This window comes from Lissotriton helveticus, chromosome 2_1, assembly GCF_964261635.1.
Source record: "Lissotriton helveticus chromosome 2_1, aLisHel1.1, whole genome shotgun sequence".
Lineage (NCBI taxonomy): Eukaryota > Metazoa > Chordata > Amphibia > Caudata > Salamandridae > Lissotriton > Lissotriton helveticus.
Genome location: NC_136059.1, coordinates 1,059,375,433 through 1,059,398,804, shown reverse-complemented (window position 1 = coordinate 1,059,398,804; position 23,372 = coordinate 1,059,375,433). Strand labels below are relative to the sequence as shown.

The 23,372-nt window shown below is 47.5% G+C and overlaps 1 protein-coding gene across 2 annotated transcripts in view; it reads left to right on the top strand.

Annotated features, from left to right (window-relative positions):
- Window positions 1-23,372, top strand: part of VPS13A (vacuolar protein sorting 13 homolog A) — a 2,196,319-nt gene that overhangs the window by 705,937 nt on the left and 1,467,010 nt on the right. For both annotated transcript variants that reach the window (XM_078675860.1, XM_078675861.1), the window contains exon 32: window positions 12,876-13,043. In XM_078675860.1, coding sequence (XP_078531986.1) covers window positions 12,876-13,043 — 168 coding nt within the window. The remainder of the gene's footprint in view (window positions 1-12,875; window positions 13,044-23,372) is intronic.

Genomic DNA, 23,372 nt, shown 5'->3' with positions numbered 1-23,372 from the left:
AAGGCTTGTGACGCAAGTCACAAATTGATGTTGGTTACGGACCCTCACCTCGTGTGCCTATGATGTCCAGAACGTGACTACGACCCGAAGTCGTGCTCCGACTGTCGGGCCATGAACCCGAACTCTTTGCGGTAGCGGTCCTGAAAGCTTCTGGAGGCCCGGGAGTCTGCTCCGCGCTGCCCGAGTGCCCGGTCGAGAGGGAGGTCGCGGGACTGGTCGCGGAGCCATCCCCACCACTCATCTTCGAAGTCTTCGGGTAAGTCGAAGCACAAAATGAAGATGAAGAAGCACAGTCGGTCGGCTGACGCGACGCGGGATGCAGATGGTGGTCGTTCTGCGGCTCCACCTGGGGAGCCTGCTGAGTCTGCTCCGAGCTCCTTTTCCAACAGCCAGAGCGACCCTTGCCCAACTTCATAGTTTTTACGAAGCCCTTCATTGGCTCTTTGGGCAGCCTGACTCCACTGGCGCACCTTTGAGCCCCGCAGACTCGGCTGAGGGTTCTAGGCCTTCGAACCCAGTAGCTCCGGCCCTAGAACCGCAGGCTTGGATCCGGATCGGTGCCGGTCAACCTTACGACACCTCCTGCGGCATCAAATCCACTGACGACATCTCTTTCCCCTCCGACGCCAGTTGTCTCCCCAGCCGGTGTCGACCCGACCTCCACCCTGACATGAACACGGAGCCGGACCGACGCCGGCCGGTACTTTTGTACTACTGTTCTATCCTAGCATTCCCTATCCGCCTGAGTGGCAGCCAGAAGAAGGTGAGGAGGACTGAGAGAGGTCTGACCCTCTATCTGACCAGTTGGGTGATATCTGTAGTCTGGACACCTCACCAGACCTTGGTATGCTTTCTCCCCCTAACGTGGCTACGGAGGAAGGAGCCTCATATGCAGTGGTGTTGCGTAGGGCGGCTGAGACCTTGAATCTTGAGCTTCCTACGGTGGCAGTCAGGACCATCTTCCTGACCAGGGAGCTTCAACCGGCAGCGGCCTCCCCGGAGACCCTGCTGCCTTTCAATGAGGCCCTAACTGACATCCTTCTAGACACCTGGTCCAAGCCCAGCACAGGGGCTCCTGTGGATAGAATGCTTGCCCAACGCTGCCACCTGTCCCCGGGCGACCCAATTTTTCTCTCCCAACACCCTACCCCTGAGAGTCCACCAGCGCCCCCTCTGCAGCAGCCTCCCAACCTTCCTAGTCTGTCCCTTCAGGGCCAGCAGTTGCCAGTGGGCGGCAGGATCCGCCATCACCTCCCCCACTGGCAGAACATCACATTGGACAGGTGGCTTTTGCAGATAGTCCGAAGGGGCTACACCCTCCCCTTCGAGACTACCCCTCCAGCCATTCCGCCTACATTCCAACACATGTCGGAGGATCACTTGGCCCTCTCAGCAAGGAAGTTATGGCTTTCTTGGCCAAGGGAGCCATCAGGCGCGTCCCTGTGCCAGAAGTAGGACGTGGTTGCTACTCCCACTACTTTCTGGTACCCAAGAAGGATAAAGGCCTCCTTCCTATCTTATTTCTCAGGGGCGTCAACCTCTTCCTCCAGAAGGCGAAGTTCAAAATGTTGAATGGATGGTACCGTTGGACTTGCAGGACGCCTATTTCCACATCCCTGTCCTGCTGGCCCACAGGCGTTACCTACGGTTCACGGTAGGCCATGAGCATTTTCAGTTTACCATGCTCCCCTTTGGCATTACCAGCGCCCCTCGGGTGTTCACAAAAGTGATGGCGGTGGTTGCAGCTCATTTGAGCAGATCAGGGGTTTCAGTCTTCACCTATCTCGACGACTGGCTGTTGTAGACGGGATTCGCCCCAGACTGCCGTCTCCCACCTCCACACTACGGCGGACCTCCTGCATTCGCTGGGGTTCACTATCAACGTGCCGAAGTCACACCTTATTCCCTCTGAGAAGCTCCTTTTCATCGGAGCAGTTCTGGATACAACGCAAGTTCGGGCTTATCCTCCGAACAGCGAGTCCAGGATATTCGGGCTATGATTCCGATCTTCCAACCCCTATCCCAGGTTTGGGTTTGAATGACCCTGAGGCTGCAGGGCCTCATGGCCTCCTGCATCCTCCTGGTGGATCATGCCAGGTGGCATATGAGGGCTTTGCAGTGGGACATGCCAATTGCAGTGGGGGCTAACAAACCTGAAATGGGTCAATGGCAGATCCCTCTCCCTTCCCCAACCAGAGTTCACAGTGGTGACAGATGCATCACTTCTGGGGTGGGGTGGCCACATGGGAGAGGTGGAGATCAGAGGCCTCTTGTCTCCGGTGGAGTCCGGGCTCCACATCAACCTTCTGGAGCTTCGGGCGATTTGTCTTGCACTGAAGGCATTCTTTCTCTGTGTCAGGGGAAGAGTAGTGCAGGTGTTCAAGGACAACACCACCTCCATGTGGTACTGAAACAAACAGAGCGGGTGGGGTCGTGGACCCTATGTCTGGAGGCACTGTGCTTCTGGACATGGCTGGAACATCAGGGCATATGCCTGGTGGTTCAACACCTGGCAGATTCACTGAACACTAGGGCGGACAAACTCAGCCGCAGTTGCATGATGGATCACGAATGGCGTCTTCACTTGTAGTTGCTGTAAGGTCTCTTTCAGCAGTGGGGAGAGCCTTGGTTGGATCTATTCACCAACGAAGAGAACTCACAATGTCAGCAGCTCTGGGTGTTGGAATTTCCAAGTCAGCACTTGCTCTGCAACACTTTTCATCGCAAGTGTAGTTGCGGTCTTCTATATGCCTTTGTGCCTATACCACTTCTGCCCAGAGCGCTGAAGAAGATCAAGCGTGACCGGGCCCAAGTCATTCTTGTGGCTGCGGATTGGGCACGAGGAGTCCGGTATTCCGAGCTCTTGCACATGGCCATTGGTCCTCCGATCAGACTGCCTCTTCGGGATGATCTTCTGTCGCAGGGGTCGGTCCTCCACCCAAACCTATCCAGCCTCCACCTCCTTGCTTGGAGAATGAACCGCAACAATTGACCGCTTTCGACCTTCCTCCCGAAGTCTGTAATGTTATCTTGGCAGCCAGGCGTCCCTCCACTAAAACGGTCTACACCAGTAGATGGAACAAATTTGGGGCATGGTACACAGCAAAGACTGTGGATCCCCTTTCTGCTCATCTTTCTGAGGTTCTTTTGTTCCTCCTCTCCTTGGCCCAGCAGGGCTCTGCTCTGGACACCCTTAAGGGCTAACTGTCTGCCATTTCAGCCTTTCTTCGGCTTCCTGACCGGCCTTCTCTTTTCAAGTCCCCTCTTGTAAATAGATTTCTTGCGGGCAATACTCACCTCTTTCCTCCTATTCCTTTCATAATGCCCCAGTAGGACTTTAATCTGGTCTTGACTTACCTTATTTGCGCTCCCTTCGAGCCACTACACAAATGTCCTCTCAGACTCTTGACCTTAAAAACTGCTTTTCTGGTTGCTATCACCTCTGCTCGCAGGGTTAGTGAGCTTCAGGCTCTGTCTTCTAAGCCTCCTTTCCTTGCTGTTCATCCGGACAAGGTTGTCCTTCAAACTCGACCTTCTTTTCTCCCCAAAGTGGTTACCTCTTTCCACATTGGACAGACCATCACTTTGCCCACCTTCTTCCCGCCCCTGCATCCTTCAAAGGAGGAAGAGAGGCTCCACTGTCTGGATCCTAAACGTGTGCTATCTTTCTATCTGGATCGCACAAAACAATTCCGGGTGAATGACCAGCTCTTTGTTGGCTAGGTGAGCGCCAAGAAGGCTTGGGCTGTCCAAAAACGGGACATCTCTCGGTGAGTCGTTCTTTGCACCAAAATGTGTTATTCCTTGGCAAAGTAACCTCCGGTAGGTCTGCGCGTCCATTCCACCATGGCAACGGCAGCAACTACTGATTTGGGACGTGGAGTCCCCCTCAGAGACATCTGCCAGGCAGACAGGTGGGCATCCCTGCACACGCTCACAATAGACTACTGCTTGGACAGCTAAGTCCGTAGAGACGGCTTCTGTGGCCGTTCGGTTCTCCAGGACTTTCTGGTGTAAACTTAGTTCGGAGACCCACCTCCGGGGTTGGTATTGCGTGGGTATGTATTCTAAGGTAAGGAATCTATAACTAATAGTCTCTTTCAGATGAACAAGTTACTTACTTCTGTAAAGATGTATCTGTAAGAGACATATATTAGTTATAGTTTCCTTACCGGCCCACTGATCGAATATTTCCACTGTGAGATCCTATCTGAAAGAGACACGTTAGTATTAGATTCCTTACCTTAGAATATCCCTAGGCGTCAGACTGGATCCGGAAATTTTTGCGTAGCAGTACCCTTGCGCGTCGGTAGGCGTCATCTGCGGCTCCGCGTCCGTCGTCGGCGTCGTGGGTGCCGTGATGACGTCGTCGGAGTACTTAGACGCCGCCTCCGCGTGCTGACGTCAGTTCTTCTTTTTTCCACGCCAGCAGCGCAGATCCGGAAAAAGTGGTACCTTAGTCACTTTTTGACTAAATCTTTGTGATCTTTTTGATCGTTCCTTTTCGAGTCATTGACTCCGAAACGGTGCCGGTAGGATGCATGGTTTTAAGCCCTGTGAGGATTGCGACCGGCTGATGTCGGTAACGGACCCTCACCGTCGGTGTCTCCACTGTCTCGGCGTCGACCACGACGACAAGGCCTGTTCCGACTGCCGGGCCCTAACTTCGAAAGCTAGACGGGAGCGGTCCTGTAAGCGACTCGAACTCCGGCAGTCGGCCCCGTGCCAGGAGAGGTCCCGATCCGGACGGAGGTCGAGGGACCGGTCGCGGGAGAAGAGCCATCGTAGCTCCGGGAGTCAACATCACTCCTCAGGGTCGAAGTCGTCAGGTAAGCACAAGAAGTCGAAGAGACGTCATCGGTCTTCCGACTCCCCCCGACGCTCGCGTGACTCGGCCAGGGGTTCGGGTGGCACCACCCACGCGGCTCCGTCGGAGTCGCAGGCGCCGCGTCTGGCTTCATACCCTTCGGTCCCTGGGCCTCACGCGACGCCGGAGGAGATCGAGCGGTTCCTCATGGCCATGAGGTCCCTCTCTCCTCCGACGGGTTCCGCGGCGCCTTCGGGCCCAGCGGACCCGTCTGGGGGTCCTAGCGGGTCGGGGGCTTCGGTCCCGACGCCATCGGGTGCTTCGGCACCGCCGCCGCCTTCAGGCCCGGCGCCGTAGGGCCCCACTGGATCCAGTTCCGGATCCCGGTCGTTGCCGGTGGATTTGACGACCTCCCCGGCGCCGGCCCCTCAGGTGTCACCACCGGCGCCGTCCTCGGGCGGCGCCCTCCCCGACGCCTCCCTCGACCCGGTTCCGGCGTCGGTGCGGTGCCGCTGGGCGCCGCTTCAGACGCCGTTCGGAGAATTTGTTTTCCATGAACCGGCCCCATCTTTTCCTAACCCTGAGTATCAGGAGATGGGTGATGAGGGGGATTGGGAGGGGTCTGAGGACCCTCTGGCACGTGAATGCCAGTCTCAAGAGGACTGGGCAGGTGAACTTGGGGAGGCCAGTGGTATAGACACTTCGCCTGACACTGGCTTTGTCTCACCTCCTACCGTGGCTACGGAGGAGGGGGCAACCTATAGTGTGGTGTTGATTACGGCAGCCAAGGCCTTGGGCCTTGAGCTCCCCATCGCGGCCGTGAGGACTAACCTCCTCACCGAGGTCCTCAAGCCGCAGTCATGCTCAGCCGAGCCTCTGCTGCCGTTTAATGAGGCCTTAACCAACGTTCTTTTGGGCACTTGGTCCAGGCCTGGTACGGGTTCGCCCGTAGATAGGAACGTGGCCAGACGCCACCGCCCGGCCCCGGGCGACCCATGTTTCCTGTCCACCCACCCCACCCCCGAGAGCCTGGTCATCCAGTCCTCCAATTCCCAAAACGCGTTCCCGTCGGCTCCGCCGGACAGGGAATCCAAGAGGTATGAGCAGTTTGGCAAAAAGATCTTCTCATCCCTTAGTCTGGGACTGCGGTCTTCCAACACCGCATGCCTCTTGGGCCGCTACACCCACTCTCTGTGGGATACGGTCGCGGAAGTGCTGCCAGAGTGTCCGTTGGAGGTATGGGCCAAACTCGGCCAAGCCCTTGTGGAGGGCCGGGATGCAGCCAAATATTCTATCCGGTGTGGGCTGGATACCACCGACTCACTAGGTAGAGCTATGGCAACGACGGTGGCGGTCAGACGCCACGCCTGGTTGAGGTCCGCCAACTTTTCGGCCAATGTCCAAAATACACTGATGGACATGCTGTTTGATGGCCGTCGCCTCTTTGGCGACAAGGCAGACCATGCGCTTGAGCGCTTTAAGGACTCCAGGGCTACGGCCAAGTCCTTGGGCCTCTCGGCCCCGCGCCAGCAATCGGCTGCCTTTCACTCCTTTCGTGGCCACAGAAGGGGTGTACCCACACGTGCTGCCAGCCACGCTCCGCAGGGCAATACCCAACGTGGTGGCGGCCGTGGAAACCGCCGTGGTGGCAGTAGGGGACAACGGCGAGGTCAGTCCACACCTTCCCCCGCAGCATCCGCCTCAAAACCCTCCTAGTCCGTGCTTTCAGGCCCACGTGACGCCAGTGGGGGGCAGGGTTCGCCATCACCTCCTCCACTGGCGCATTGTCACGTCGGACAGGTGGGTGCTGCAGATCGTCCGAAGGGGCTACTCCCTCCCCTTCGAGGCGACCCCTCCAGCCATGCCACCGCAAAAAAACACCGTGTATCGGGGGATCATTTGCGACTTCTGCAGGAGGAAGTTACGGCCCTCTTGGCCAAGGGGGCCATCAAGCGCGTTCCTGGTTCAGAAGTAGGGTGTGGTTGCTACTCCCACTACTTTCTGGTACCCAAGAAGGGCAAAGGGGGCCTACGCCCTATCTTGGACCTCAGGAATGTCAACGGCTTCCTCCGGAAGGAGAAGTTCAAAATGCTGACACTGGCTCAGGTCTTAGCTGCCCTGGACCCAGGAGACTGGTTGGTAGCGTTGGACTTGCAGGACGCTTATTTCCACATCCCCGTCCTGCCGGCCCACCGGCGCTACCTGCGGTTCACGGTTGGCCACAAGCACTTTCAGTATACCGTGCTCCCCTTCGGCCTTACCAGCGCCCCATGGGTGTTCACAAAGGTGATGGCGGTGGTCGCAGCTCATCTGCGCAGGTTAGGGGTTTCAGTCTTCCCCTACCTCGATGACTGGTTGTTGAAGGCGGGTTCGCCCCAGACAGTCGTAAGCCACCTCCAGACTACGGCAGATCTCCTGCACCAGCTGGGGTTCTCCATCAATGTGCCAAAGTCACACCTGTGCCCCTCTCAGAAGCTCCTCTTCATCAGAGCGGTTCTAGACTCGGCGCAGTTTCGGGTTTATCCACCCGAACAGCGGGTCTGGGATATTCAGGCTCTGATTCCCATCTTTCAGCCGTTATCCTGGGTCTCGGTCAGGTTGACGCTGCGGCTTCTGGGGCTGATGGCCTCCTGCATCCTTCTGGTGCATCACGCCAGGTGGCGGATGCGGGCTCTGCAGTGGGACCTGAAGTTTCAGTGGGCCCAGCATCAGGGCAACCTGTCCGACCACGTCCTGATCTCGAAGGGCACTGCGAGACAGCTGCAGTGATGGCTCACGGACCGCGATTGGGTCAGCGGCAGATCCCTCTCCCTTCCCCAACCGGAGCACGTAGTTGTGACGGACGCGTCCCTCCAGGGCTGGGGAGGACACATTGGAGAGGCGGAGATCAGAGGCTTCTGGTCTCTGGCGGAGGCCCAGCTCCACATCAACCTGTTGGAGTTACGGGCGATTCGTCTAGCACTCAAGGCATTCCTCCCCTCTGTCCGGGGGAGTGTAGTGCAGGTGTTCACGGACAACACCACCGCCATGTGGTACTGCAACAAACAGGGCGGGGTGGGGTCGTGGACCCTTTGCCAGGAGGCTCTGCGCCTTTGGCAATGGCTGGAACGCCAGGGCGTGACCCTGGTGGCTCAACACCTGGCAGGTTCTCTGAACGCCAGGGCGGACGAGCTCAGCCGTCGGTGCATGATGGATCACGAATGGCGTCTGAACTCGGACGTGGCGCAAGGCCTCTTTCGGCGATGGGGAGAGCCTTGGTTGGATCTATTCGCCACCGAAGAGAACGCGCAATGTCATCTGTTCTGCGCGTTGGAATTGCCAAGGCGGCACTCGCTCGGAGACGCTTTTCGTCGCGAGTGGAGTTGCGGTCTATTGTACGCCTTTCCGCCTATACCACTTCTGCCCAGAGTGCTGAAGAAGATCAAGCGCGACCGGGCCCAAGTCATCCTTGTGGCTCCGGACTGGGCACGAAGGTACTGGTATCCAGAGCTACTCAGTATGTCAGTCGATCCCCCGGTTCGTCTGCCTCTTCAGGAGGACCTTCTGTCGCAGCAGCAGGGGACGTTCCTCCACCCGAACCTGTCTAGTCTCCACCTCCATGCTTGGAGATTGAGCGGCGACAATTGAGGCCATTTGACTTGCCTCCTGAAGTCTGTAACGTCATTCTGGCAGCCAGGCGTCCCTCCACAAAGTCGATATACGCCTGCAGGTGGAACAAATTTGTGGCATGGTGCACAGCAAAGGCTGTGGATCCTCTTGCTGCCCCTCTCTCTGAGGTTCTTCTCTTCCTTCTTTCTCTTGCCCAGCAGGGCTCTGCTCTGGGCACTATCAAGGGCTACCTTTCTGCCCTTTCAGCCTTTCTGAGGCTGCCTGATCAACCTTCTTTGTTCAAGTCCCCTGTTGTAAATAGATTTCTGAAGGGCATCACACACATGTTCCCTCCTGTTCCGTTTGTGATGCCTCAGTGGGACTTGAACCTTGTTCTTACTTTTCTGATGTGCGCTCCCTTTGAGCTACTTCACAACTATCCTCTCCGCCTTCTTACTTTGAAGACTGCTTTCCTGGTTGCCATCACCACTGCCAGGAGAGTGAGTGAGCTCCAGGCTCTTTCATGTACACCCCCTTTCCTTTCTGTCCATCCGGACAAGGTTGTGTTGCGGACTAAGCCATCTTTCCTGCCCAAGGTTGTCACAGCCTTCCACATCGGGCAGTCTATCACCTTGCCAACCTTCTTTCCGCCACCGCATCCCTCTAAAGAGGAAGAGCGGCTCCACCGTCTGGACCCAAAACGTGCGCTCTCTTTCTATTTGGATCGCACACGCCAGTTGCGGGTGGATGACTAACGCTTTGTTGGTTATGTGGGCGCTAAGAAGGGGAAAGCGGTGCACAAGAGGACCATCTCCCGGTGGATCATCTTGTGTATCCAGGCATGCTACTCCTTGGCTAGAAAGGAGCCCCCTGTTTGATTGCGGGCTCACTCCACCCGAGCCACGGCGACTACAACTGCCCTGGGCCGGGGAGTGCCCTTACAAGACATCTGTCAGGCAGCTACGTGGGCATCGCTGCACACGTTTGCAAGACACTACTGCCTGGACAGCCAATTCCAGAGGGATGGCTACTTTGGCCGTTCTGTCCTCCAGGACTTTCTGGTGTGATTATTGGTTCGCAGACCCACCACTGGGGTTGGTATTGCTGGGGTATCTATTCTAAGGTAAGGAATCTAATACTAACGTGTCTGTTTCAGATGCACAAGTTACTACTTGTGTAACGATATATCTGTAAGAGACATTAGTTAGCATTAGATTCCTTACCGACCCACCCATCCTCCCCGTTCTGCGAACCGATATCTAGGGTTAGGGTTATCCCCTTTCAGGGCCCTAGTTTCAATGGCAACAGTGTTGGTTTTTAACATGGCTCAGCGCTTCTGGCGCGGAAAAGCTGTGTCTAAGAACTGACGTCAGCACGCGGAGGCGGCGTCTAAGTACTCCGACGACGTCATCACGGCGCCGACGACGGACGCGGAGCCGCAGACGACGCCTACCGACGCGCAAGGGTACTGCTACGCAAAAATTTCCGGATCCAGTCTGACGCCTGGGGATATTCTAAGGTAAGGAATCTAATACTAACTAATGTCTCTTACAGATATATCGTTACACAAGTAGTAACTTGTGCTGTAAGGCCATTTTAAAAAAGATAGTATTTTGCTTTGCCAGCTGTAATTTTGTATACTGTTTTAATTGTATTACTGTATTTTGAGTGGTTGCCTTGTGGAAAAGATTAAGCTCAATACAGTAGTCCTGATTTGGTTATGGTGACATGCCAATGATAACCGCTATTGCTCTCATTGGTTCACTAGGAAGAGGTATTTCAGATGCCAATGCTCTGATCTATATATTATGAAAAGTTACAACAGTGACAGTTGTCCTGCTTTATTTACCATGTAACATATTTTAAAGCCAATAGGCCTTTAAGGGTGTAATTTTTTTAACACCATGTTAAAACCTACAACCAGGTATTTTGTTACATGATTTTCACATATTACTTTGTTGGGAAGGAGTTTGGTGTTGGTTTCCCTCTCTCACAAACCCTTCAGGTAGGAGATTTGTATCGTAATTCTTATTGCTTGAATCTCTTCAGAAGGCCTGACAACTCGACTGTCTTCCTGGATATAAAAGAAATAAGATAATAAGACATACATACTTGGTCTGACTAAGTGTAATTTACACTGTGCGTCCATCTATGACAGTGTACTGCATGAGTTAATGTTTCAGGCCATCTCGGTCTCTGGTTCCCTTGCCCTGATAATAAAGGCATTTTCTTACCACGTGCACATCCACCTGAAAATAAGCGCACTTCACTGTCAATGCTGGTTGGCCATTCCTTTAGTTTTCAATTTTCTTCATTTACCTCTACCGGCCCCTAAATCTCAAACCCCCTTTCTCATTTTACCTCTTTTTGTCTTGGATTCCTAAAAACACCCTTTACCTGCCCCTGAATCCTGAAGAGCTCCAATCTCCTTTTATGTTCTCTTGCACCTGAACCCTAAAAATCCCTTGTGCTCATCTGCCTGCTCATTAACTCCAAAAAACAAAAACATAATTTAATGCTTAAATTCACCTTTTTCCTAAGTGACAATAAAAAAATATGAAATTAAAAAATATATATCTGTGTGGTAAAGTACAGCTTTGTAAACCGGCTAAAAATGGCCTACGTGGTACTTACCTGCTTTGTACAGACCTTTGTTTCAATGTCCCATATAGTAAAGATTGTGTGGTAAATGTGATATACCCTTTGCTTCTCCCCTTTTTATTTTTTCTTAAGAGGATACTAGAGCTCCCTAACCAGTGCTAATGGGCTGCATGCTTGCTACTCAAGGGTCCTGCTTGGCCACTTCTCTAAATCAGCTGACCATTATAAAATGCGGTTTTCCATAGTGTATCATTATTTTACCATACCAAGATGTACAACATGTAGGTTCTAAACGTGGCAGCCATGCTGGAACTTTTAAAACAATAATGCACTTTGTACAATACTCTGCAAGCCATCCGCTGTTATGTTTAGTTTTGTTATTGCAAGCATATGGCTGCCATTCTGTTATTTGACATTGCTATGGTGTTGAGTTTGTGTGTGTTTTATTGTGGTTGTGTGGAAAAGTCAGCCCATAACGCACCTGATGCCCAGGCTGCTGGCGCAGGACGCCTCTTAGTTCCCATCTTGAACAATTACCAAATAAAGAGACGGGCGCTGGAAGCAGGAAAACAAGAACAGAGTTTTATTTCTCATGAGGAGAGCCTGTCATTTCGGACACTCGCATAGTGTCTTCAGGAGGTGCTCTAACAAGTTTCTCTGAGGCTTCGTCTTTTATACACATGTTTATGATGCTCAAACATTCCTTATTGCAATAAAGACGCTTTGAAGTAGGAAAAGCATGCTTGGAATCCCAGCTTCAGGCCTATTCCCATACCAGTCGCTCAGATGTCATCCTCCCCTCCTGAATGTAACAAGAGATTGTGATCTCTCAGCCGGACATTCCTACAGGACACGAGGGCAGGAGGGGATGATCAGATCAAAGGTTGGGCAGGCGATAAGATCGGGCACTTCGGTTGGTGTATCACGGTTTTGTTATGCTGGGCAGGAAAAAGGGGGGTGTACATCCACGAGGCTTGGTCTTAGGACTTGGGACCGGGTCGAAAGGCCAAGTGCAGCTGGGGGGGGCTCGTCAGCTGAGAGGAAGGGTGTTCTTGGGAGGAAATGGGGGGGTGTGGGTCGAGCAGGAGTGTTACTTCTAGAGCAGGGTCACGCAGAGGGAGAGGGTTTTATGGTCGATGTATGAGCAGTGTGCGCGGGGAGGGGTGCCGGGGGTTTAACAAACGGGCAGAGAGGCCATGGTGCCTAAAATGGCTGTCGTGTACGTGTGTGCATGGGTCTATGCTGGCGGGATAACACAGTCAGTGTTTCGCGATATCCGTTCTGCTTACAACAAGGGGTACAGTGAACACAAATGAACGCCGCTTATGTGCATATACATTGCCATTTTCAACAGTTGTGTTAGAGGATGAATGCAAGAATGATTCAGTAGATAAATGAATGGATGCATGAGTGCACGAATGAGGGATAGAGTACATATGAGATGCCTGATTTAATACCCACATGCATCAGTGACACAAAACACATTTTTATTTATAAGCTAGTCATAATGCTATTGCCAATGCTTGTTTAAAAAAAGTATTATTGACGAAGCTTCATAAATCGATTGCAATAGAAGTATAAAGTGTTGCTTATCCTTTGAGTGGGGGGTAATTCATTTCTGATACTGTTTCAAGACTTAAGTTATGGTTAAAAAATAATATAGGGTTAGTAGCAACTTATACTCGAAACAATGTTGCAATTGTGTTTCACTATACTGTAACTGGTGTAAGGCACGTATGTTAAAAGCCTTTGAACGAAATACTATTGTAAATGTATGCAAAAAAATATTTTAATGTTTCAGTACTCTGTTGGTGAAGCATTAACATGTTTTGGATAACACATGACAGCATGTTCTAAATGTGTTCATTCTATCTTAAAGGCTGTCAGTATCACTGGAAAAGAAGTCTTCAGTTTTAAAATGATATCCTACGTAGATGCTACAGAAGGTGTTGCCTACACAGATATGAATATAGTTGATAGCCATATTAATCTAGTAGTTGGTTGCATCCAAATCATTTTTGTCAACAAGTTCATTTCAAGAATTTTGGTAAGTACATCACTAGTTATTTCATTTTGACTTTTGCAATCCATAGTTTGTTGTGATATGTTTCTGTAATCCAAGGTTGTTTATTCCTGGGATGCATTTAGTCATTCTTTTTTGTGCTTTCAAATAGTTTTTAATTCTATCTTTAAACATGAATAAGGACAGTTGCTGAGGTTTCTTCAAATGTCACATGAACCCTGTGTGGGGTAATGACGAGCGGACTTTGCAGGACGGGGGGCATGATTGCATAGCTCAGTATAGCTGGGAAATTTCAGTATTTCAGACTTTGGATTGTAACCATAATGTCTTGCCGCTAAAGTTTAGGACGACATTTGTATTTTATAACATATTGTTATGTGATCTGGGCAAACAACCGTTAAATCTCTTTAACAAAGGTTTTCTATAAGTGATTTTCTTGTTTGTGTAATGAATTACTTTGGCACTTGGGCAAGGTATCCACTGGGTATAGAATCTTATCTTTCTGCAATGTCCTGCATGATGTCCACATGCTCAAGATTCTGATTCAAACAGCTCATCAAGTATTTGTTTCCCCTGCATCCATGCCTTTGATGCTGTCAGAAGGGCATGTGTCAGGTAAACCATCTCCTCCACCCTAACATGGATGAAAGTGACTGGGAAATTTATTACTGGCCTGCAGGAGGAAGGTTGGGCATGTTGCTTCGGTTTGGGGAGAAGGGACTACACAACATGTGCTCTCAATCCTTAGGCAGGGTAAGAAAACACACATTTTATATGTGGGCATAGATTTTTTATCTCAGTCCAAGGAGATGGAATGGCGTGCTTGGCTACACACACTACACTAACAGGATTGTGCCACAGGAAAAGGATCTGTGAAATAGTGGCTTCTACCCTAATCTGATTCCTCTCTGTTGCCTCAGCCAAGGCCATAAGCTTTAATAACCCTCCATCATAGAATGGAAGCGAAGATTGAGGCAGCCCTTCTATATTTTTGAATCAGTCCGCACTTTTGTTTTGTTGTCAGGAAAAGAGTGTAGAAGGAGGGGGACTTTAGCTGCACAGCTTTGTGGGTAAAATCTTGTGGTTTCCTGACCAATGCATCAAACGTGAGCAATGTTATTAGTAACCAAAACACATTTCTTATATGCATACACAGCAACTCTGTAATTCTGATAATGTCAGATGTTTTATTTATTTTTATTGCAATTGATATTTTTCCTCTGCTTATACCTATGGCACTGTTTGATAAATCTGCATAATATCAAATAGCAAAAGTACCGAAAAATTGGGCATGTTAAGTTTTTTGCAAATGGTTCCCCTGAAAGTGGGGGGACAATAATGATGGTTCCATTTAATGTTGCTCTCTGCTAGGTTAACAGCCATTGAATGCACTCCACCACTTGGGGGTTTTGAACCAAATGTTTTCTCAGATATATGCCATTGCTTGGTTTGGTGTAAATCTAGTCTGTAATTTTCAAGATATGTGTGTTTATAAAACAAAAAAAGGTGTTATGTGAGCTTTTAGGAGGTACATTATAGAGATATCTTAACTTTGAGTTCTCAGATCCTCCACAGAGGATCCACAAATCAGTTGTTTTTTTTAAAACAGAATATTGGATGAGCAAGCTTTGGTGCACATTGTTCGACCAGATCTGTGAATCCTTTTACTCTGAATGGCTAGCCATCAAAGAAAAATGTATTTTCTACCACCATTACCCAATCCAGTGAACAAGCACAGCACTGGAAAAAATTAGGCCTATTGGAGCAGAGTAAACATTTCTGACACATCTTCGGGGGACTCAAAGACCTCTCAGCGTCAGAAACAATTCATAAAAAGTACATTTTGTCAAATAATTTGCAGATTTTGGACTTCCCTAGACCCTGCAATATTCCTATGAATCTCCTGATTCCTGTTCAGGATTCGCAAATCATTTAATCAATTTGGTACATTCCTGGTGAGCATGAGCAATGGCCTTGTGCAGCTAAGGCTGAATTTGTGTGCGGTTTGGGCAGGGGGATTAGCTGTTGGCCCGAGTCCACTCCTCTGCTACACATAGCTGAATGGCATTCACAGAACATTCAGTGCTAGGCCTGTGACCACCCTCTGCTACACACATGCACACATCTGAAGGCTGTTTAAAAGTGATATATATATATATATATATATATATATATATATATATATATATATATATATATATATATATACATATACATATATTCACTGAAAAAAACATAGGTTTTACATACGTTATAGTTAGGAAGTAGCATTTAAAAAACCTATGAAATTCATCGAAAAAACCATAGGTTTTACACCAGTTATAGTTACCAGGAAATTTTACTCTCATAAAACCATTGAAATTCCCACGTTATAGTTAGTTGGACTCACTATAACTTGCGCGTGCAATGCACTGCTGATGACGTCACATATTACATCACTCATGACGTGGTCAGTGACATCACTCATGACATCACTGATGACACCATCCAGTGAATGTGTGTCTTTCTGAAAAATAAATATTAGTGAGTAATGTTTAAATTTTTAAACATATGTATTAATGTTTCACTTTGTGTATAAGTGGCTGCATGGGTTGGTGAGTAGCTACATGTGTAGGTATATGGGTTATTAGATGTTTTTTTTAATATCAATATGAGTGTCTATATGTTTGGTGGGGGTGTTACTTAGCACATAGATGCATGAATGACTGACTCTCTGTTTGTATGTGTTTTGAATACAGCATATGTGCAGGACTGTATGGGTGGATGAGTGTGTATATATGTATGTTAGTGAGTGAATCACTGTCTCACTAGTGTCTTTATCTGTAACTACATATTTTTAAATCTAGTATATGTGAATATTGATGTATATAAGTGAGTATATGTGAGAGTGAGGGATTGTAAGAGTTCCTGTTTAAATAAGTATGTGTTTCTATAAGTGATTGTTTAAGAGAGTAAGTATGTGTAAGTTTCCTTAGAAGTAAATTGGTAGTGTGTGTATAGCTGTATATGCAAATAAATGGATGTTTAATAGTTTATTTGCATGTGTGAGTATGTGTGAGAGTATCTTTTGGATGACTGTCGTTGTGTAACAGGATATATAGGTGTATCACTATATATGATGAGTGAGTATATGTATGAGTGACTACATAGAACTGTTGGTGAAAGAGTGGATGTGTATATAGATGGTGGATTTACTGAATTGGTTGTTGTAACTGGTATGGGTATCTCCATTTTTTTGAAAATTTTAGTTTCTATTTTTGAATATGTGTTTCAAGGGTTACATTACAGTGAAAAGAGGTCTGTCACTCTGTCGCAAGGATGGTGTCATCAGTGATGTCATGAGTGATGTCACTGACCACGTCATGAGTGATGTAATATGTGACGTCATCAGCAGTGCATTGCACGCGCAAGTTATAGTGAGTCCAACTAACTATAACGTGGGAATTTCAATGGTTTTATGAGAGTAAAATTTCCTGGTAACTATAACTGGTGTAAAACCTATGGTTTTTTCGATGAATTTCATAGGTTTTTTAAATGCTACTTCCTAACTATAACGTATTTAAAACCTATAGTTTTTTCAGTGAATTTCATAGGTTTTTTAAATGCTACTTCCTAACTATAACGTGTGTAAAACCTATGGTTTTTTCAGTGATTTTCATTGGTTTTTAAAATGCTAATTCAGAAATATCTCGTGTATACAACCTATACTTTTGTCAATAAAGTTCTGGCAATATTTTTTTCGGAAACAAGCCGTTTTCTTCGCTGTTCAAGTTGCATAGAGACTCCTTGTAAAGCGATACAGAATTAGAAAGTCTGTACCTTGCCTTTTTTTCAACGCATTAAAATTTGTCTGTAAATAAAAATAGCCTTTCTAAACTTTCGTGCACGACCCGGTGTGCGCACTCTCGGCAACAGTTCTCAATAAAATGGATAGCGCATTTCCAGGCTTTCGTGCGCGACCGACTGCGCGCACCCGCCTATATATTTCGTCAAAACTTTGCAATCTGAACTTATTGAATTTCTTCATAGACCCATCAAAGAACTTATAATACGTCAAAGAGACTAAACCTAGGCTTCTTTTTTAATATTATGAAAATTTTCATTAAATGGAGCCGAATGTCTTTTTAAACTTTCGTGTGTGACCGAATGTACACAACTTGGTATTTTAAAAAAAAATATAAAAGGTTTTATACTTTAACAATTGTATGCTTGAATCGAGCTCAGAAGATATATTAAGTCCGGATATGTTTGGATTTACTCCTTTTCACGTTTTGAAACTTCGCTGAATTAGACCGCTACTTCCAAATGGCGTACGTGACCAGATACTATCACCGCGTACACGTCCTGAGACGCGCATGTGAAGTCATGTGACTTGAAAACAACACTTCCAATTGGTTCTTAGTAGTTTCTATTCTGCAATTTACACGGAGCACTCCACCCACTTCTCTCACTATCTTTTCTACTCTCAAAAGAGAACAACGTTCAACACCCTTCGGAAGACTTTGCTGAAATGGCTGCGGCCCCGCATTCATCTTCCGAATCTGAAGGAAATGAGCGACTACCTTTAAAAAGAAAAAAGGAATCTTTTATTTGGCAATTTTTCACTTATCCTGAAGAACAAAAGAAAGTAAATGCGCCAAAAGTTACCTGCACGATATGCAATTCGGTTCTCTCAAGAGGAAATCCAAGAAAAAAATATTCCTTTTCCATACATACCATGGTGCGGCATGTCAAACAAGTGCACCCTGTGTAATTTGCACAGGCACCGACAAGAGCCCTGTCCACGCTATTACCATCAGAGGTGGCCAGCACATCTTCTGGTGGACGACCTGTATCTCCATCGAGTGCTGTGATGGACTTGAGACCATATCTTGCAAAGGTGCACATGAAATGCAACGAGTGTGGAGAAATTCTTCTGTACGGAGAGCAGAGCCTCATTCTTACTAAACTAAAAATTGAGAGTCATAAATGCCCCGAGAAAAGATACATTTCTTCATTTCATTTTGATCCTGTGTCACACATGAAAATGTTGTTGCAAGTTAAAAAAATCAAAAACAACATAACACTTGTTTTAAAAAAAAAAAAAAAAAAAAAAAGTTCTTTTCAGAACTAACTCATTCTACCAAAAAGAGCTCCAGGAGCATATTATAAAGGGGGTTTATCTCCGCTTTTTTGGCTTTCGTCCGTGCGCGACCGTGTGCGCGCACCCGCCTATATATTTCGTGAAAACTTTGCAATTGCAACTTATTAAATTTCTTCATAGACCCATCAAAGAACTTATACTACGTCAAAGACACTAAACCTAGGCTTCTTTTTTATTATTATGAAAATTTTCATTAAATGGAGCCGAATGTCTTTTTAAACTTTCGTGCGTGACCTAATGTACACACCTTGGTATTAAAAAAAAATATATAAAAGGTTTTATACTTTAACAATTGTATGCTTGAATCGAGCTCAGAAGATATATTAAATCCGGATATGTTTGGATTTACTCCTTTTCACGTTTTGAAACTTCGCTGAATTAGACCGCTACTTCCAAATGGCGTACGTGACCAGATACTATCACCGCGTACACGTCCTGAGACGCGCATGTGAAGTCATGTGACTTGAAAACAACACTTCCAATTGGTTCTTAGTAGTTTCTATTCTGCAATTTACACGGAGCACTCCACCCACTTCTCTCACTATCTTTTCTACTCTCAAAAGAGAACAACGTTCAACACCCTTCGGAAGACTTTGCTGAAATGGCTGCCGCCCCGCATTCATCTTCCGAATCTGAAGGAAATGAGCGACTACCTTTAAAAAGAAAAAAGGAATCTTTTATTTGGCAATTTTTCACTTATCCTGAAGAACAAAAGAAAGTAAATGCGCCAAAAGTTACCTGCACGATATGCAATTCGGTTCTCTCAAGAGGAAATCCAAGAAAAAAATATTCCTTTTCCATACATACCATGGTGCGGCATGTCAAACAAGTGCACCCTGTGGAATTTGCACAGGCATCGACAAGAGCCCTGGCCACGCTATTACCATCAGAGGGAGCCAGCACATCTTCTGGTGGACGACCTGTATCTCCATAGAGTGCTGTGATGGACTTGAGACCATATCTTGCAAAGGTGCACATGAAATGCAACGAGTGTGGAGAAATTCTTCTGTACGGAGAGCAGAGCCTCATTCTTACTAAACTAAAAATTGAGAGTCATAAATGCCCCGAGAAAAGATACATTTCTTCATTTCATTTTGATCCTGTGTCACACATGAAAATGTTGTTGCAAGTTAAAAAAATCAAAAACAACATAACACTTGTTTTAAAAAAAAAAAGTTCTTTTCAGAACTAACTCATTCTACCAAAAAGAGCTCCAGGAGCATATTATAAAGGGGGTTTATCTCCGCTTTTTTGGCTTTCGTTCGTGCGCGACCGTGTGCGCGCACCCGCCTATATATTTCGTGAAAACTTTGCAATTGCAACTTATTAAATTTCTTCATAGACCCATCAAAGAACTTATACTACGTCAAAGAAACTAAACCTAGGCTTCTTTTTTATTATTATGAAAATTTTCATTAAATGGAGCCGAATGTCTTTTTAAACTTTCGTGCGTGACCGAATGTACACACCTTGGTATTTAAAAAAATATATATAAAAGGTTTTATACTTTAACAATTGTATGCTTGAATCGAGCTCAGAAGATATATTAAATCCGGATGTGTTTCGATTTACTCCTTTTCACGTTTTGAAACTTTGCTGAATTAGACCGCTACTTCCAAATGGCGTACGTGACCAGATACTATCACCGCGTACACGTCCTGAGACGCGCATGTGAAGTCATGTGACTTGAAAACAACACTTCCAATTGGTTCTTAGTAGTTTCTATTCTGCAATTTACACGGAGCACTCCACCCACTTCTCTCACTATCTTTTCTACTCTCAAAAGAGAACAATGTTCAACATCTTTCGAAAGACTTTCTTTTCACGCGATAATGTGAAATACTGAGATTGTTACAGGATTTTCTATCAGATATGTGTTCCCATTTCTGTTGAAGCACTAACACCGTGGAAAATTCCACCGATAGCAGTGATATTTTTAACGCCGAGCACCGGCGATTTTTATCACTTAGAAGCCTTCCTATTATGAAGGTTTATCTCCTAAGTCTCTGATTCTCAAACTGTGCAACGCGGCTCCCCTGTGTGCCGTAATAAGGTGCTAGGGGCGCAGCGCACACTCTAGTGTGACTAACCATCCATAAATTCCATGGACATCTCTACCCTGTTATCTGCAATTGTGAACATCAAAAGGAGCTGCGCTACGCCCCTGTAAGAGGCCTCACTCCCACTGCTGCAACGGCTTGGCAGTCCTCCAGATGCACAGGAACAGCCCCTCCGATCCATTGAAGTTCTGTGTCGGTCTCAATACCACTTACGAAATGAAAATAAGCACTGAAGAATATTTATGCTGTAGCAGGAGGAGTACTACATGCTTGCAGAATGCATTCTATTACCTATAAAAAAAGTGAAACACCCACGCTACAATCATATAGAATACTTCCTCTAAAGAAGCCTGTGAATAACTTTAAAACATCATGCTAGTGCTCCGTTACCCATGGTGTGCCACATTTGAAATGTGGCGCACCATGGTACAAAAACACCATACATGCGTAACACATCTGTGCTGAAAAAGTAATACATTGCTAGAGTTGCATCGCAACTGTGATGCAGCTCCAGCAAGGCTCACCAATGCACTATATTCACAATGCTGCGTCAATACCTACGCCTGCTTCAAGCACATGCACAGTTTTGAAACAGCATGGGCCTGAAAGTCACTGAGTGAAATATCATACATTACAGTCAGCCACTTTCAAGACTCATTCCTTCAGAGGAACACTTACCGTTTATTAGAGGTAGATCGTCCGACTCCACCGGAGGACACCCCTAATAAAAAAGACATATATATAAAATGTGGACTAGCCGCTGTATTGTGCTAGCAAACTTTAACTTAAAAATCGTTAGAAAAAACAAAAGGAATCGAGCAAAATCAGTAGGCCACTGATAGGATCTCTTTTTGACCTCGCTAAAATAGAAACATTAGGAACAACCCCTCATGAGAAATATGAAACTAGTGAGAGAAACCGAGCTCGACGCCATGATGGCTGCAAGATAGCTCGGCTCCGCCGCCCACCCCGCCCAAAATAACGACAAACCCTATGCAAATATTATAAATAAATACAACACACCAGCAAAGTAACAGGGTAAAACGTTTTATTAAATAACTATTTACATGGCAGCCTGCTGCAACATGAAAACAACACTTCTAATTGGTTCTTACTAGTTTCTATTCTGGAATTTACACGCAGCACTCCACCCACTTCCCTCACTATCTTTTGTACTCTCAAGAGAGAACAACGTCCTACATTTTTCGGAAGACTTTGGTGAAATGGCAACCGTATCTCATTCATCTTCCGAATCTGAACAAAATGATCGACTACCTTTAAGAAGAAAAAAAGAATCTTTCATCTGGCAATTTTTCACTTATCCTGAAGATCAAAAGAAAGTAAATGCACCAAAAGTAACCTGCACGATATGTGACTCGTTTCTCTCAAGAGGAAATCCAACAAAAAAATATTCCTTTTCCATACATACCATGGTGCGGCATGTCAAACAAGTGCACCCTGTGCAATTTGCAGAGGCATCGACAAAAGCCCTGGCCACGCTATTACCATTAGAGGTGGACAGCACATTTTCTGATCGACGACCTGTATCTCCATGGAGTGCAGAGATGGACTTGAGATATTTAACTATATATGGTCTATAACTTATGGTTTTTTCAGTGAATTTTCAAGGTTTTGTAAATGCTAATTCCTAACTATATATGGTCTATAACCTATGGTTTTTTCAGTGAATTTGCTCCGCCGCCCACCCCGCCCAAAATAACGACAAACCCTATGCAAATATTATAAATATATACAACACACCAACAAAGTAACAGGGTAAAACGTTTCATTAAATAACTATTTACATGGCAGCCTGCTGCAACATCGATCCAAATGCATGACACTGTTCCTGTCAAGGTAGCATAGCTGGCGGCCTAGGGGTGGAGGACCGTTGTGCAAATACCCCGGGGAGGACTCTGGATATGCTTGGTCCCTGAGATTCTTCGATGTCACTGCCTTCCACAAGTGGCATAAGTCCTGGATGTTCGGTGCCATACTTGAGGGTTTATCCTAAAGACACGTCCTGCGGTGCCCTGGTCCAACCATCACATATACCTCCGCCAGGAGACGGCGTGGGGTGCACTGGAAGGAAGAGGCGGCGCGAACGAGCCTCGCCCACCTCCCCAGGTGGAGGTTTCTCAGCTACACCCCTAAAGACACGTCCTGCGGTGCCCTGGTCCAACCATCACATATACCTGCACCAGGAGACGGCGTGGGGTGCACTGGAAGGGAGAGGCGAACGAGCCTCCCCCAACTCCCCAGGTGGAGGTTTCTCAGCTACACCCCAGCGCTTCACTGATCTCCTTGTCCTCAGTCAAGCATCAATAGTAAGATTTTCATAGGTGAGTGTAGGTTCATAGTTTGCCATCCACAGACTAAAAGCCTGGAGTGGGAGTGAAAAAACCATAACTAGGTAAGAAGGAACGAACGCAGAGGCTGTAGGAAGGACTCTGGATATGCTTGGTCCCTGAGATGCTTCGATGTCACTGCCTTCCACAAATGGCATAAGTCCTGGATGTTGGGTGCCATAGTTGAGGGTTTGACCTAAAGACACGTCCTGCGGTGCCCTGGTCCAACCATCACATATACCTGCGCCAGGAGACGGCGTGGGGTGCACTGGAAGGGAGAGGCGGCGCGAACGAGCCTCCCCCACCTCCCCAGGTGGAGGTTTCTCAGCTGCACCCCAGCGCTTCACTCGACAAGATGAGTTGCGCCCGCTCCTGCGGCACATTGCCTCGCTCGGCCAGCTGAATTACGCCTGCTCTTGCTATTACAGCGTCTCACCCGCCATCCGGCTGAATTGCACCCACTCTTGCTGTACAGCGACAGGCGGCTGCCACGGAGCTCAGGAAATGGCGGTCGGCTCCACAGACTTGGGCCTGGCCTGCAAGGATGGCTCTGGACAACCCTGGAACTCGGACGCTTGACTGCTACGGCATGGGCCCCATTCCCAAAAGCGTCCCATCAGCCTTGAAGATTCTACAAGAGTCACCGGGGCCCCCGACTCCCGCAGAGTTCCGGTGGGGAGCTTCTGCCATGATTGCTCGCAGAATGGCCACGACGTAGCCACGGGGTGCTCTCATGCTGACGCCAGCTTCAGTCTGAAACTTCCAGAAACACTGTAGACTACCAATTCAATCAGTTCCGGTG